We start from the raw sequence: 15859 nt of genomic DNA on the forward strand, positions 1-15859 counted from the left end.
CTGGTCCATTATACTAAACATTTTCGTAACACTTTCCTTTTGGCATTTAAACAGTATTTCAGAATTTAAGTTAAAATATGGACTGAATCTTAAGAGTTCATGTTTTTTTAACTCTGTAAATTGGTTGATTTAATGCAGGAGGCATAATTTGTCAATTTTACAGAAGAGCTATTTGAGGAAACTACTGATTTATGTTAGCAAGGGGGTGGTGAACAGAAGTTTCAGGTGTGGTGAAAATGTATTGTTGGTGCCTTCTTTACCACTCTAATTATGGTGAATAAATGGAACCAGAGAAGGAGACAGGATGGAACAAGGCTGATCAATACATGCCTCTCCCTCGCCTTTCCTGCAGTCAAAACAGAATGATTGCACTTATCTGGCCTTCTTTGGGAGTATCTATTCCTTGCTGGAGGTTAAATGAAAAACTCTTGTATTTCTACTGGTATGCTGACCCTAAATTTGTGTCCTGATTCTACTGTCTCTGGCTATATAGATAGTTCTTCAAGTCAATGGGAAAATTGTCATGAAAAAGGGTTGCTCACATGAATGAGGTTTGCAAGATCAAGCCCTTCATGATCAGTATAACCCTGGGCATTGGGCTGATATGGCATCCCTGATTTACAAGAGTAATCCTATTAGGATCAAAGGGACTATTCACATGAGTAAGGACTGTGAGAATGGGCCCCTCAGGAGCAACTATCACCACAGTTACGTACCTAACCTCACTTAGAGCACAGCAGTTTTCAAATGTTGTACAGGCACTTTATGTGGCTACCGAACTTTCAGAAGAAAATAGACCTTGAGCACAAGTTTACTTCTGCTTTACTGACTACGGCCCTAGTTTTGCACTCGAGACTCCTCCCCACTCTGAAGTGGTTCAGGGTCTGCAAGAAATATTGGCTTCTCTTGTTTCTCTTCTTTTCCTTTCCCTTTCTTTCCTTTTCTTTCCCTTTCTTTCTGTCTTTCCTTTTTCTTTTTCTTTTCTGTGTTCTCCTTTTTTCTTTTATCTTTTATCTTATTTTCTTTTTTGTTTTTATCTTTTCTTTTTCCTCTTTTCTCTTCCCTTATTTTCCTCCTTTTTATGTTCTCTTTTTCTCCTTTCCCTTCCCTTCCTTCCCCCTCCTCTTCTGCTCTTTCTTTTTTTCTTTTTCTTTCTCTCTTTTCTCCTTTTTTCTATTTTTCTTTTTTCTATTTTTCTTTTTTTTCTTTTTCTTTCCTCCCTCCCTACTCTTTTCCCTCCCTTCTTGTCTTTCTCCCTTCCTCTTATCTTCTTCCTGTACCTTCCTTAGAATTAGGGGAATTCAATGATGGTAGGAAAAAATAAGGTGTTGGCCTCAAAATTCAAAGACTGGGAACATATAAGCTTTCCCAATTTCAGAAGCATTTTTTAAGGTCACATAAATCAATCTAAATTTCCATAATCTGTAAAACAGGAATGTGAAATCCAAAGGAAAGGGTGATTTTTGCAGAATTTCTAGCTGCATTTCTGCTTCTCTTTATATCCTACCTATGTTACCGAAAATCGATGTTCTGTTACACCTACAACTAATGAAAATGGCCTTTCTCCTGGCTTTCTGATATTTCCAGGTCTAGTTCTGAGAACTGCGTATAAATCAATTACCAGCTTTTCTTCTCAAGTATAATAATGTGGGTTTAGTTTAACTCTGTTAAATTAATAGGTTTAGCTTCTTTCTAAACTGACTTTGGATAAGGATTAGAATGCCAAACGAAAAAAAAGGTGGCAATTGAAAATAATTATAGTTTTATTGCAGTAGCACTAATTACACTATGTGATTGGGATATATTATGTTTTAGGTGTTGTACGAAAATTGATGAAGATACAATTCCTGCCTTGAAATTATGAGCTGCAGAAATGCTTCCATTTTTTTTAAATAAATCCATTGCCTGGGACGGATCCATGCTCATCTGAGTTATTTTGTTGACTTCAGTGGAAATACTCTTAGCTGTGTCCTTAGTGAGAACAAAGGTTCTTGAACCCAACTTCTACCATCGTTTAAAAACAGTTCTGATACTACACTCCTTGCTCAAATGAGTTTTGCTGTGTTTGATGGTTAATAAGAAGAGTCACAAAGGTCTACGCACACAGGTATTTAACATGACCTGAAACCTAGAATTAACATCAACGAACGCTGAATATAGGTACCTAAGACTAGACTTTCCATAATGATGCAGCTTTAAAAATTGTATCCCTTTCTGACTGTGTACACATCTTTAGGATTACTTCTGAAATCTTCCCTGGGCACCTGAGTATGCTTATCTCTATCTCTTTCAGTCTGGTTTATCATGAGCTGCTTAGTCACAAGCATTGCTCCGGTTATGAGGAGGACTGCTGTGGGAATAGCATAATTTTCTCCGAAGAAGCAGTGGGAAGCTCGGACACCAGGCTTCCTCCTTTCATCACATCCTAGTGCGCCAGTAGGAGAAGTCCGTGGCCAGCCCTGAAGTTCCTTTATTTTCTGTTACGCCTTGCAAGGCAACGTGATGCGTATTGACTGGAACAGAACTGATGGCTTGGCAATGCAAGCATTGTTGGATTATTTTCCTTGGGTGGAAGTTCAGGTCCACCACAACAACATAGGGGCCCGAAGTACTGAGACTTCAGGTGCTTTACATAGTTTTTCAGGTAAGCTTTGAGCCCACTCGGGAGTTTGTGCAATCGCTGGCCATTGCGTGTCTCTCAGGAAGCCTGGGTGGGTCACGATCTTTTGCTTCCCTCTGTCTCAAAGTCCAAGGGTGTTCAGACCCGAGGGCTTTTTCTTGCTTGTTTTTCCTGGTTTTCCTTCTTTTCCTCACAGGCAACGTTTGCTGGGGTCTGGGCCTGAACCCTGCCTTTCCTGGCTGAGCCATCGCGGACGAACCGGCGGTCTGCCCGCCACGACACGGGCCCCGAAGGCAGCGGCGGCCCGCGGCGCGAAGCGGCTGCGCGCGGGTGCCAACGGCCGCCAGCCCTCGCGGCGAGCCGGGCCGGGACCCGCCTCCGCGCCTGAGGGGGCGAGGCGAGGGGAGGAGAGGCGGGGCCGGGCCGGGCCGGGCCCCGGGGCGGGCGGAGACGCAGTGGCCGGCGGGGCGCAGTGGGGCTCGCCGGTGCGTGCGCGCTCTCCGAGGGGACGTGGGCGAGGTGCGTGGGCGCTGCGCGATGGCGGCTCCCGCTGCCGGGCGGGAGCGGAAGGTCCCCCTGTCCCCTCTCCCTCCCCCCGCCGCCTTCCGGGGGCGAAACCCTCCGCGGGGAGCGGTGAGGGGGATGCGGCGCCGGGGCCGGTCGGCAAAACGCGCGAGGCTTTTCCTCAGGGGGCGGCGGGCACTGGAGCATATCGCCCCGCGCAGGCGGGGGAGGCGCGGCGCGGGGTGGCCCGGTGCCTATGGCGGTCGGCCGGGGCAGCTCCCCGGGGCCGGGGCCTGCCTGTCGTGCGGGTCCGTCCGCCCCCCCCCGGGAATAATAAAGTGAAACCGGCGTGCGCGCAGGCCGGGCCGCCTTCATCAGCGCGGGGTCCTGGGTGAGGGAGCAGCGCTGGCGGCCGCGCCGCGCGGCGGGACGCGCTTGTTTCGACAGGGAGCGTGTAGCGGGGCGCAGGGCCTCGCCGGGCGGTTAGCAGTAGTTCGCGTGTGCTTTGAGCGCGCTTTGAGAATTCGCGTTTTAACAAACAAACAACAAAAGGCCGTCCCGGGGCTAATATTGCTGATTAGAGCTGCACAGTCAGCCAGCATTGTGACAAAGTCACGCGTGAGGGGAACGTGAGCGTAGCCGTGCTCCCGCCGAGGGCACCGCAGCTGGCGTGTCGTTACCCCTTCTCCTTTTTGCGACCCCTGACATGGGATCTTGGCTTGTGCACTCAGCAAGGCCGGATTTTGCATTCGCGCCACAGAGAGGTGTTACATTTGCAGGTCAGGCTGTTTGTAGTTTTAGTAAGCATGTCCCTTTAAGCCCTGTGCTGTTGTAGTGTGTTGTGTTAAAACTATGAATTCTTTGTCTTCGGTAAAGCTTTGATCTTTCCCTTTCATGGTGAAGGCAAGACCTGGGCTTTATGGGAGTTTGGAAAGGCCAACCCTACAAGTAGGGAAAATGGACAAATGTGGTGTAGTTCCAGTGGGAAGCACACAGGGACACCGGTGAACAGTTTCGCATGACTTTGCATAGTTCTTGGATGTATTTTCAGCATGGCTTTAAAATCCAGTAAGGAAAATCACTCTGAAGCCACAGATTTACTTTCTTTTTGTTGTGTGAAGCTATGTAGGTCCTGTAGAAACTGCTGAGAAAAATCTTTGCCAAATTGCTGATTGTCTTGAGAACTGCTGCACTGTGAAGTGAGAGGAAGGAATGCGATACTGAATTTCTCGTAATCCCTAGACCCAGTGGATGGCCTGGTGACCCAAGCACTGTTTTGGAAAGGATAAAAGGGGGAGCAAAATCCCATCACCACAGCCAGACAGGTGCAGGCAAGGCTAGATTTGTTTTGCTGAGCAAACAGCTGCTTACCTCCATCCTGCCCACCTCCCCACCAACAATGTGCCTTCAGAGCAAGAGTCTTCTACTGCTCTCATCTTCTCCAGTTTCCCTTGTTCGGCTATAGCTGGCAGTGACTCCGTGCTGAAAGCAAGATGAGAGATTGTTAGAGCTGTAATCAAGTTACTATTATTATTAGCTTTTTTATTACTATTGTTAAAATGATATCACAGGAAATAATGAAGTGTAACAAAAAGTACGTTTATTTTGGTCTTGCGTGAAGTTAAGACATACTAGTTTTAGGGGTTCCTACTCACTAAGTGCATGATTGAAGCACTTGGTGAGGTAAAAGCCTTGCTCTGTGCGTAGCACAAATTGAGTATGCAAGGGGACATGCTTTTTTTTTTACGTGCATTCAGTCCTCATCTCATTCTTAACTTTGTGGTGTTGATAAAAGGTACCACCTCCATGGGATTGTGGGTTTGGTATGGTTTCATTGGAAAGAGTTCATTAGCTTAAACCTCGCATGATAGAAGCATAAATAGTTCCCTGCTTTTTGTCATTACAACTTAATCTTTGCCCGTGAATCATGCTAAAAGCAATTTTTAAGAACAAGGTCTCAAAGGAGAAAAATGCGTGTTTAACTCCGTTTGATCACAAGTTATTCCTGGGTGGGAAGATACTGGTTAGTTTGAAAGCTGAAGTGCAATTATAATTGTGTCATTTTAGCAAAAAAAAAAAAGGTAGGCAATACTAATTTTCTTCTTTAAACACTATGGCATGTATAATACGTCATCACACTCTTTCTATCCTGGTAACTGCTTAGGGAAATTCACTAGTTCACATGAATTGGTCTAAAATTGGTCTAACTCCTTGTGTTATTTCAAAAGTGTACTGATTTCTGTGACTAAATTTTGTTTCTGCAATTACATTAAATATTCTGGTGGTTTATATTTTGACAGTTTAATAAGCAGATATAATGGAAGCAAAATACTAAATTACATTATAATTTCTCATCTTAAAGTACTATATTACGCCATTGTGAAAATAAACTGAGGAAGAATAAATTTGTTTGAAAATAAACTTTTCACAGTGGCAAAATTGTGCTGTCATTGCAGTGATGCTAAAAAAAAAGATTATTCTGACAATCTTGTTTTCAGAACTTTGGATTGCTATGATGTTGGCCTAACTTTAATGTTTTTTAAAGGTCATCAGTGAGAAGTGGAGAAATGGCTAAATTGACCCAGTTAATTGACAATGAAGTCTTCCGGGCTTATGCTACTTACACAGCTATTGTTCTTCTAAAAATGATGCTAATGAGTCTTATAACAGCATACTTCAGAATCACAAGAAAGGTAAGAAATTGGGAATACTGTCTGGTAGAATAGATTGAAATTTGTATTGAAATACAGAGATATCACAGGTATTTCTTTTCAGCTTTCAAGTACTGGTGCTGTTCTTTTTCTTCCTCCTCCTTCCTCTAACGATATTCTGAGTTTGGTGTGCCGGTGCTTTGTTGGTCTCAAATGGATAATGTCTTTAACCTAATTATGAGATAATTATGAGACTATATCTTACAGTTGCATTTGACTTACTCTACCCTTCTAAAACATTTCTATTATTTTTAAATAAGAGTTTTTAATAAATAATTTCCACTGTCTTCTGTATGAAGCTGGTGGCCAGGGTACCCAATTTATAAAGCAAATAAAATGTGATATGGAGCCGTGTTACATGAAAAACCAACTAGTAGGGTCAGAAGAGGGGATATAAAGTGGATTTTTATGCATCTGTAACCCTTTAGTCCAGTAATTCTAAAGCTTTTTACATTCCCTAATTGTTTTAGCCTTCCCATTGCAGGTAGGTCATTATCTAAAAAAAAAATAGTTTTTTTCTAGAATGAGAATTAGGATGAAAATTTACGTGGATTGATGTGTAGGCTAGATAAGTATATGAAAGATCCACTGAGGTTTACTAAATAATGCAGAAGCTGTATCTAGTGTAAGAGAGAGTGCTCATGGGAAGCACCGTGTTGTGTTTGCCCTGTTCTTGGTCTTCTCTAGGCATCTATCTGCTCATGGCCACTGTTGGTAACACTTGGTCCTGGGCTGAAAGAGCCGTGAGTTTGCCCCATATGGCTATTCTTGTGAGATCTTCTTCTGGAACACGCTATGTACTTCAGGGATTTTGTTGCAGTCCTTTACTTGAAATGCTGCTTTTTGTTCCTGCTGGGTGCAAGAGAACCCAGCTGAACTGCTCTGTTGTTCATGAAGTCCTAATAGCACAGCATTTGAACTGCTGCTGGTGTCTGATAGCTCTCTAGGTTTTTGGCACAGCTGAAAATTGAGTATAGCAGACCACACAGCCTGTCCTGTATGTTCCAAATGGGACCCAGATGTCTGTGTTGTAACCTTACTTCCTTTTGCTTTTGTGGAAGCACGGCAGCTGTAATGGTCCTATATGTAGATCTTACGGAGTCCTGTATTATGCTCATACCGTATTATGATCCGTATGTATGCGGGTGACAATAGCGCCTTCATTAATTTGGAGTACTTGGTTTTCTTATGACAGACAGTAATATTACAAACAGTCAAATTAGTAAAGTCATTTTTATTTCCTATGTAATGCTAAAAAGTCTTTAAAATGTTAAGAAAAAATGGAGGAAAGCAGTTAGTGGAGCGAGAGAAGGTAAAGTGTTGCTGATGCTGACACTGTTAATGTGTCTCCAGAATTTTTAGGCCAAGGATATTTCACAGAAGGGGATCAAGGCTGCCTCAGAAAGGAATCGTGTAGCTCTCCTAAAATCAAAAGGTTTTCTTGACTTAAGCCTGCATAGTCTGAATGGTCCACAGAATGCATGTGCTACAGTGTGTCAGCAAGGAGAGATCTACTGCAGTCTGCACTAACAGAATTAAATGTTGTTTTCGAATAGTGTATTACAGTATTTGGAGGTAATAATGGGTCATATAAGTGGAAAAATTCGTACCTAGGAGGAAAGGGAGAAACTTATTTGGTCATAAATGAGGATGGGATGAGTCTCTTGGATGCTATTGCTATGTAGACTTCTGAAGAAGGAAGCGATCCAAAAGGGCTTTCAGAGAATTTGTCAAGAATAGTGAAAAAGAGACTTAGGCAGTACAGGCAGTAGTTCTACCTTCCAGGTCCTTATGTTCCTTCAGCCCACTGGCATTACTTCAGGCTGAGTATCAGTCATCTGCCAAGCTTGTCCATCTTACAAGGCGGCTTTATCTACATGCATAAATTACATTACATTAATTTGTCAGCATGCAAGCTACATACAGGCTAGGCTCAAGAAAACAGTAACGCAGTGAACAATATGTTATTCCCCGTGCATTTAACTTCAGGTAAGTTATGTGAGCTTATAGAGGCATTAGTAAAAAGAGTGACCTTTATAGCAAGCTGCCTTGACTAGAAAAGACATTCTGGCTTCTAATGTCTCTTGTGTGTTTATGTTTGAAATAGGCATTTGTCAACCCAGAAGATACAGCATCATTTGGTAAAGGCGAGAGTGCTAAAAAATATCTGCGGACTGATCCAGATGTCGAACGTGTACGCAGGTAATGCATAGGAGTCTTTAAAAATTGTTTTAAATAACAGAAAAATACTAAATCAAGGAATTAATTTTACCCCATTCTCTTTGGCAAGCATGTGTGTGTTTTATGTAATAATCTAATACGTTAATTTGTATAAATGAACAAACCATTCCACATTCAAACAGTCAGCATGCATACTAAAAATAAGAAGTCATTGTCTGGTTATAATAGCTAACTCTTGGATAGTATCCTGTATGCATGGGGGAAGTGGTGAGAATATTGTAAAATATGACCTTAAGTTGGTTTAGTATGAAGCAGTGTAAATTAAGTGTAAATCAGCTTTTTATATAATCTGAACACAAGTTGCAATAGTTGCACCTTTTCCTAAAATGTAAAGGAAATAACAGGGGAAAGAGGAGTAAAACTATGTTAAAGTCATGGAACTCCAGAGTTGTAATGAGTGCATTAATCTGGCAAATCATACTGAGTGGGAGTCAAAGCCTACTCTTTTTGCTGGATTAAATGGAGGTTACTCACTGATGTGTCAATTGTACAGGAAAGTTGACCAGCCTTCTGGAAGAATGCTATTAATAGTATGGCAGTGTGCAACCTGCGGTGTATGCATTTTGTTTTGCAAGATTCATGGCAGAATGTAAGCTGTATTTCAGTGGACTAAACATTGCAGCTTATTTAACTTTATTTAGCTGATGGCAAAATTTTCCGTTACCAAAATCATAACTTTAGAGATGCTGTATACATACACCTGTGCTAACAAGGAAAGCTTTAATGGAATGCTTTCCATATCATTGTTCCTTAATGAAGCTAAAAGTTTATTTGATATATATATTTTTATACCCAAAACTTGAATGTGAATGAACTGTTCTCATTTAAACCACCATTAAGGAAGATCTTGAAAATAAGCATCAGCTCTGATTTCAGAACAGTGCATCCTTACAAATGTAGATGACTGTGGTTCCATGAAGGCTAGTATATTTCTGAATGCCTCTTCTGGATTAAAATTTCAGAAAGAAGAGTCTAATCTCAGTGGGCTGTTAAGATGCTCTGAACTTTCCTTTTCTCCCCTTGAGTGGTTCAGGGAATTGTTAGTTGTTTAATTTGCTGGTTGTTACATAAAAACGTGCACTTTTTGGTGAGGAGTAATTTCCTTCTATTTGTAAATTCTAAGAGGACAACTAAGTCAATACTAACTTTATGACCAAATGCCCTTTTAACTCAAATTGTTATGTTAGAGAAATGATAACCACCTCACAGAGTCATTTACACAGATTAGATTTTTAAAACACTGTATTATCAAATCCTGTGTTGCTGTTTTGTGGAGTTGTTCAGATTTCCCCAGACCTAGTAAGTCAGCTTGGTTCTAGTTACTCCGTTGGTGTTGCAGCATCCATTTTTTCCTCCCAACAATGTTTCTTAATGAAAGTTTACTATATTTTCTTTTGCAAGCTTCATGGCAACAGATAATGCCACAGAGATTTAGCATGGCTTCTCTTCTCTAAGTCTATAAGTGACTGGAATTTGTTCTATTAATGGGTATAGAAAAGACAGCACTTTCTTCAGTGTCCTTTTTTGGGGGAAGAAGAAAAAAGCTGGAGGATATGTTTCCCAGTAATGATAAATCAGAAAGCAGCTGAAAAACAGCATCATGTTCTGATTCTAGCTGGCTGTGAAATTTGACATAATTAGTAAGACTTAGAGGTAGTTCCAATCAGTAAATTTATCTAAAAGAGGTAAAAGGAGCAGGGAAGGTTTAGGAAGAAGCATAAAAGAATGCTTCAAGATCTGGAGTTCAGTGTCAACACATTTTTAGTAAATTATATTAAGGTTTCAAAATTTCAAACATTTTTCAGCTATTTTAGTGCTTAGTAGTGAAGAAAATGAACCAAAAGCGTAACTGTCACACCTGTTAGATGCTCAAAAATAACATTCTTCAAGATGATTGAACTTCATGAAGAATTGATAAAATGTTTCATATATAGGATATTTCATATTTTCTTTATGGAGACCACAAACTGACTTTGTGGGATTGGAATAGACCATCTGGGCCATGAAGGTCTAGTAGCTGCAGTCACAGTCATCCAGTTAATTGATGTTCAGTTGAGAAAGGCTGCAAGAAAATTCCAGCTATCTGTCTTCTTACCTGCCTTTCCTTGCATTCTTGCACATCCAAGTGCATTCATATACCTCATGTAAGTCCCTAATATTACCAAGACCCTGGGGAAAAACCAAGACCTTTAATGCAGAAGATCAGAAGCTTAAAAATGTGGGGTGCGGCAAGAGAGACCAGAGCAATGTCAGGTGAACATGCGAAAATCATTTCAGTAGCTGCGTCAAGTCCCCACTGCAGAGGAAGCCAGCAGTTGTGTTAGGGCCTTAACAGTAGCATGATCTGAAGATGCTGAAAAATGATACTTGAAGTGGTTTATTCAACAAAATCTAACACTGTAAACCGACTTTGCTTCTTTCCCCAGAGGCCACCTGAATGACCTTGAAAATATTGTCCCATTTCTTGGCATTGGACTGCTGTATGCTCTTAGTGGCCCTGAGCTGTACACAGCCTTGCTGCATTTCAGGATCTTCGCTGGGGCTAGGATCGCTCACACTTTTGCGTACTTGATCCCTCTTCCCCAGCCCAGCAGAGGTTTGTCTTGGGCAGTTGCATATGCAGTGACCATCTCGATGGCATACAGAGTGCTGAAGACAGTGTTGTACCTGTAGCAGAGTTGTAGCTACTGTGTACCGTTCGACATTCCACGCAAAGTTTCCAGCAGTGTACGTTGATGTCTTGAATGAGCCACCATGTGTTTTCGATGGCAACTGAATTCATTTTTTAACAGAGGCTTTTCATTCCTGTTCAGAAATATTTCTTTTTGGAGGATAAAAAATCCTCCCTATATTCCCTGTTCATGGGCTGCTTTGCCAAAATGTTAGATTGAATGTTCCCTTTGCGATTTGTCAAGTGCTTACAATTCTAAACATGTGATGATGCTGTATTGATAGCATGTGTGGTAATTTTCTACAGATGCTCTATTTTTGGCTGTAGCTCTGAAGTCTAAATCAATAAAGACATGAGGAAAAAAAGCGTATTTGTATTTTTGTTTTCATTTTGACTCTTCTCACTGCAGCCAGCAAATAGCATGTCACTATGTATCTGGAAGAGATTCCAATCATACAGTTCTTTGAAGAATGTTTACCTTAATAATGAGATATAACCAGTAATGGTAGGCTTGTTGTAAAAAATCTTTGATGAAATTCTTGTTTGTGTAATCCACTTTGGGATTAAAAAACCCAAAGTTGCAGCTCCATTTCTCTCAGTTGAATAGATTAAAAAGACAAAAAGTATTTGGGCTAGACACTCTTTAGTGACACTAGTGAAAATTTGAAGTAACTCAACAAAATGAATTACTCCAAACATAGGTTTTGTGACTGAATGAAGTGTAGACTCTTTGTAGAAGTTTTTTTTTATTTTGTAATAAATTCAGCATAAAATGAGTGACACTTGCAAATGTATGTATCACGTAATTCATATGTAAATGTATAATTAGTTTGCATGTCATACTGACATAAATATGTTGGTGATTGATAGAAAATTTTGCTCTTTGCTTATATCCTTCTATGATATGTTAATTCAAATTTTTTCTTTAAGACTCTTCCTGGTCTTTTTTGTTTGGTTTTGTAGCTGTGGCTTAAATAATAGCACAAGATTTAAAAAAAAAAAGAAAAAAAAAAAAAAAAAAAAAGACCCAGGAGAGTCTTTATATCTGTGTGCTGGTCGTTGGTAAGTTTTAAAGGGCAGAAGTCAGAGGGCAGTATGTTTAGTGTACTTTCTTACCCAGAAGCTGTGCTGCTAAGGGATAGCCCAGAGAGGAGCTGGAGAGTTCTCTCTGCTGCCTCTGTATGCCAAAGGCTTTGCTTTTTGCATGGGAGAAGTGGATGTAGTACCGCAAAGCATATCACAGGAGGGCCTACCTATACCCACAGTTGTGAGATGAACCAGTGGAAGTCCATGGAGTGTTATGTTAGACTGTAACTGGCAGGAGTCAGGAAGGGTACAGACAGACTGCTTTAATCCAAAGAAGTGAGATTTTTATTGCAATTCAAGGGTAGCGTTTAAGTCATGTCTACTAAACAAGAGAAGGGTGGGACTTGAAATCAACAAGTTAACATAGATTTACCAGAAATTAAATCTAACTAACAAGTGAAATATTGAAGAGCTGGATCTTCTAGAAGGAGAGGGTGCTTAAGACAGAAGGATTAAAAGTAGAACATTGTGGACCTTCAGTTCCTGAGATGGCAGAGTAAGCACACATCAACACCTCCAGGTTGTCAGGGATTCCAATGGGAAACAAGGGCTTTTGTGTTTCTTCTCACATCTTTCTCCACCACTTCCTACCTGTGCTGTTTTCCAACTATTCCTTTTTTCTCTGCTAGCTTTTCATGGGATCTTGAGACCAGCTAACTTGGATGGTATCATTGTAACAAGGTAAGATTGGCCATCAGCTCCTCCTAGCTTGAGAAGGACTAGTGATGGAGGGAGGAGGGGCCAGACCAATCATTGTCAGAGTCAACCTGCCAACTCAAGGTCGATCTGTCTGTGGCTGCTCTGCCTCCTTACATCGTAATGCCAGCATCTAAAGCTGCATTTCCCTTACTTCTTTGTAGCTTTCCTCTTCTTTCCAGCTGTGTGTTTTTCTATCCATTTAAAACAATGGGAAAGTAGCCACAATGCAGAAGGACCCATTTGAAATTCAGCAGCAGAGCAAGTCCTTTCCTTTAGTGCCAAAAAGGCTCTTTTGACAAGTCTAGTTGTCGTTGCCAGACATATTCAGGAACAGCATTTTTAACTCCTTTTGCAGAAATCTCATTCTGAAGAGAAATACCTGGAGCCTGTCTTTGTGATACGTTTGAAACAAAACTTTTTTAAATCCCTTCCATTTGCTTAGTGGTTTCAAAGCCCTGAACATACACTGGCTATGTGCTGAGAAGTAGAAAAGATAAACGGAAACCCTTAGAAAGACCTAGAGTGATTCAATATTATTCTGTGTTTCTCTTGCATTTATTTTAAACCTGTATTTTATTTTCCTTTGCTCCCACAAATACCATCTGTGCATCTGGGTGGGGTACGTGCTCAATCTGGGAAATCTGCCTTACCAGCTTCAGTCAAACTCCGCCTGGCAGCTCCATGGAAGTGTGTTGGAGCGGTCCTTATCAAACAGCTCTTGCATTTCTCCAGACCATGCCTTAGAGAGGTATACTGTACCTGTTGTACGGCTGTAAATTTTAAAAGGTTAGCTTATTTGCAGGAGAACTAGTAAAGGAAAAAGAGTGTATTAGTTGTATGTATTACTGAGCTAAACTGAATTTTCACCTTCTAAAATAGGCACATGTCGATTTCGGACTGATATTATCGGGTTCTGTTACAAAATCATTAAAATGAAATAATCTGTAGCTCTGATGAAATTACTCGTTGTTATCAGCAGGTATGCTGCTTTTGACCAGGTGAAAGTACAGAAAAGGCTAGTCCATGGGAGACATATAAAAAGAGGTCAAACCTCTTCTAGGCTTCATTTCTGTTCCTTGTGCCTGTTATTCCTGCCTGGAATAACTGGAGAAACAACAAGTTTTCTTCTCTCTGCCAATTATTCCTGGCATTTTATATTCTTACTTCTCTAAAATACTTTGCGTATCTTTGAAGTGGCTCTAATAGTTGACCATGAGGTACTTTAAAATGCTAGCTGATATAGCTTGACCTAGTTAGCTGATTTCATCTCTGAGTGAATTTCATGGGCTCCTTCCTTTTAAGAAGTGTAACCATGTGAGCAATTCCTCAGTTTAGTTTTGGACTCCATGGGTAAATGCTTTTGTGGCTTTGGCCAAAGTTACTTTGTCCCCGCTTTCATGGCTGCAGACAGATGCGCTGAAGGCAGTGAGTTGTTGAAAGGGCTGGTGACTGGCAAAGAGCTCTGAGCTAGGACCTGCCATTCGAGCATGACTTTGTGTCCTGTCACAACAAAGCAGGTATTTAAAACTATAAATGATACATTAAACGTTTCCTTGAATTTTCAGAAGCAAGTGTACATCTGAACTTCACTGCCTTCAAGGTATTTATTTCAAGAAGCTGGGTCATTGTTTCTGAAAGTGATGGAGTTGCGTAAGTCATCAAAGTACAGGAAAAGAAAAGCTTAGGCTCTTAATTCAAATCACTTGGGGGGTTTGAAAAATTTTCAAGTCACCTGAAGCCTATTACGGTCATATACTCCATGCTTAGCTGTGTCTTTTCCTAGTTATTTACAGAAACAAAATCAATCTAGATTTTTGGTGAAAAATGCTTGTAATGTTTGTCCTTTCTAAAAGCAAAAAATAAAAAGCAAACCTTTAAAAATACCATTTTAAAAGTAACTAGAATGTTGTCTGTTATTATTCAAACTAACATGTTTTTCATTTCAAGGCTGAAGTTTAGGAAGAACATTTCTCTTTTCCAAACCTTGTCCTGCCAACTGAGATGGCACATCAAGTGCTCTGTAAAAGGTTGTATTGACATACGTTAAAATACTCTCATGATTAAATACCTCCAGCTGTTGGACACTTAGAAGAATACATCTTTGTTTAAGTGAAGCAAAGCAGTATTAATTAAATACTGATTTTCAAACTTCCAAATCTTGATTAGTAACTCCCACTCATAGATTTTGAAGACTGAAATAGATCATTAGCTCCTTCAGCCTGATCTGTAGTGGAAAATGTGCCATGGAATGGCTGCCCTTCTGCTGAAGTTAGTTTAGTCACAGCATGACTTCGAGAAAGCTGTTATCTTCATTCAGAGACTTTGGGAGATGGGCATTGATTCACTCTTTTCTATGACATTGTTTCTCTCTGGCATATATGCACTATAAACTTAACCTTTAAAAACAGTATAGGTTCTTTTTGTTGACTGTGTTTTGTTTTTTAATTGAAGCAGTTATTAATAAATCATTGCAGTGCAAGGAGGACTATGAAATATTTTAAACAGGTGCTTTCCTCCTACAAAGCACTCTGCTCTTTACTCCTGTACACTCTTGGAAAAACAAAAAATTAGGGCCCCTTTCCAGTGTACAAAAAAATACTACTTTTCTGTTTTAAAAGCAGGCATGAGAAATGTGAGGTATAATGCCTGAAGTTTTTTTTCTGTATAATAGTGCTAATTAAGCGTTCTTAAGAATATATGTTATGGTGAATATGCACACACAGGACTGTATTCTGCACAAATGCTTGCAATGTATGAAGTTGTAACCATGATCCTATGTCATAAATTCTGTAAGTAGTACTCCAGTGATGTAGGGCATCCCTTGCTAGCCTGAAGTGAAGCATCTTGAAGTGGCTGCTTATAAAAGTGGAAAATGACATCTCCAGCTTTCTTCAAAGCCTACTGAGTTGTAATATGGGCAGGGGAATGGTGACTGACTTCTATTAACTAGTCAGCCTCCATTCCTTGACACAGCATTTCCAACTACTGACATGCCTGCCAGCTGGCTGCTTTTGCCATGGAAACACTTTTAAAAGTAATTTATTTTTATGTATTAAAGGACATTATTTTAGCAGTGGTCGCATAATCTCCACAACTGAATGCTTTTACATCTAGTTCTTTGCTGGTGGATCCCAGTGTGCATCACCACTGACAGTGTCTTTCTTTTATTCTACATCTCATATGTGCTGGTGGACTTTTGAGAGAGCTTAAGAAGACGAAGTTCCAAGAAACCTGTCTTTTTAAGAAAAAAAAAGAAAAAAAGAACATTTGTCTCATGGGTACTGCTTGTCCAGTGAGGGGGAATAAATTCAGAAAGCAGTGTCAGTC

At 40.5% G+C, this 15859-nt stretch overlaps 1 protein-coding gene across 1 annotated transcript; it reads left to right on the forward strand.

Annotated features, from left to right (window-relative positions):
• The first annotated feature begins 3071 nt into the window (after positions 1-3071).
• MGST1 (microsomal glutathione S-transferase 1) lies at positions 3072-11100 on the forward strand. The gene is made up of 4 exons (XM_059816817.1): positions 3072-3139; positions 5670-5817; positions 7943-8037; positions 10503-11100. Exons 2-4 carry the CDS (start codon positions 5692-5694, stop codon positions 10747-10749), a joined length of 468 nt encoding a protein of 155 aa, XP_059672800.1. The 5' UTR covers positions 3072-3139; positions 5670-5691; the 3' UTR covers positions 10750-11100.
• Positions 11101-15859: the final 4759 nt, after the last annotated feature.

The sequence above is a fragment of the Gavia stellata genome, chromosome 4 (assembly GCF_030936135.1).
Source record: "Gavia stellata isolate bGavSte3 chromosome 4, bGavSte3.hap2, whole genome shotgun sequence".
Lineage (NCBI taxonomy): Eukaryota > Metazoa > Chordata > Aves > Gaviiformes > Gaviidae > Gavia > Gavia stellata.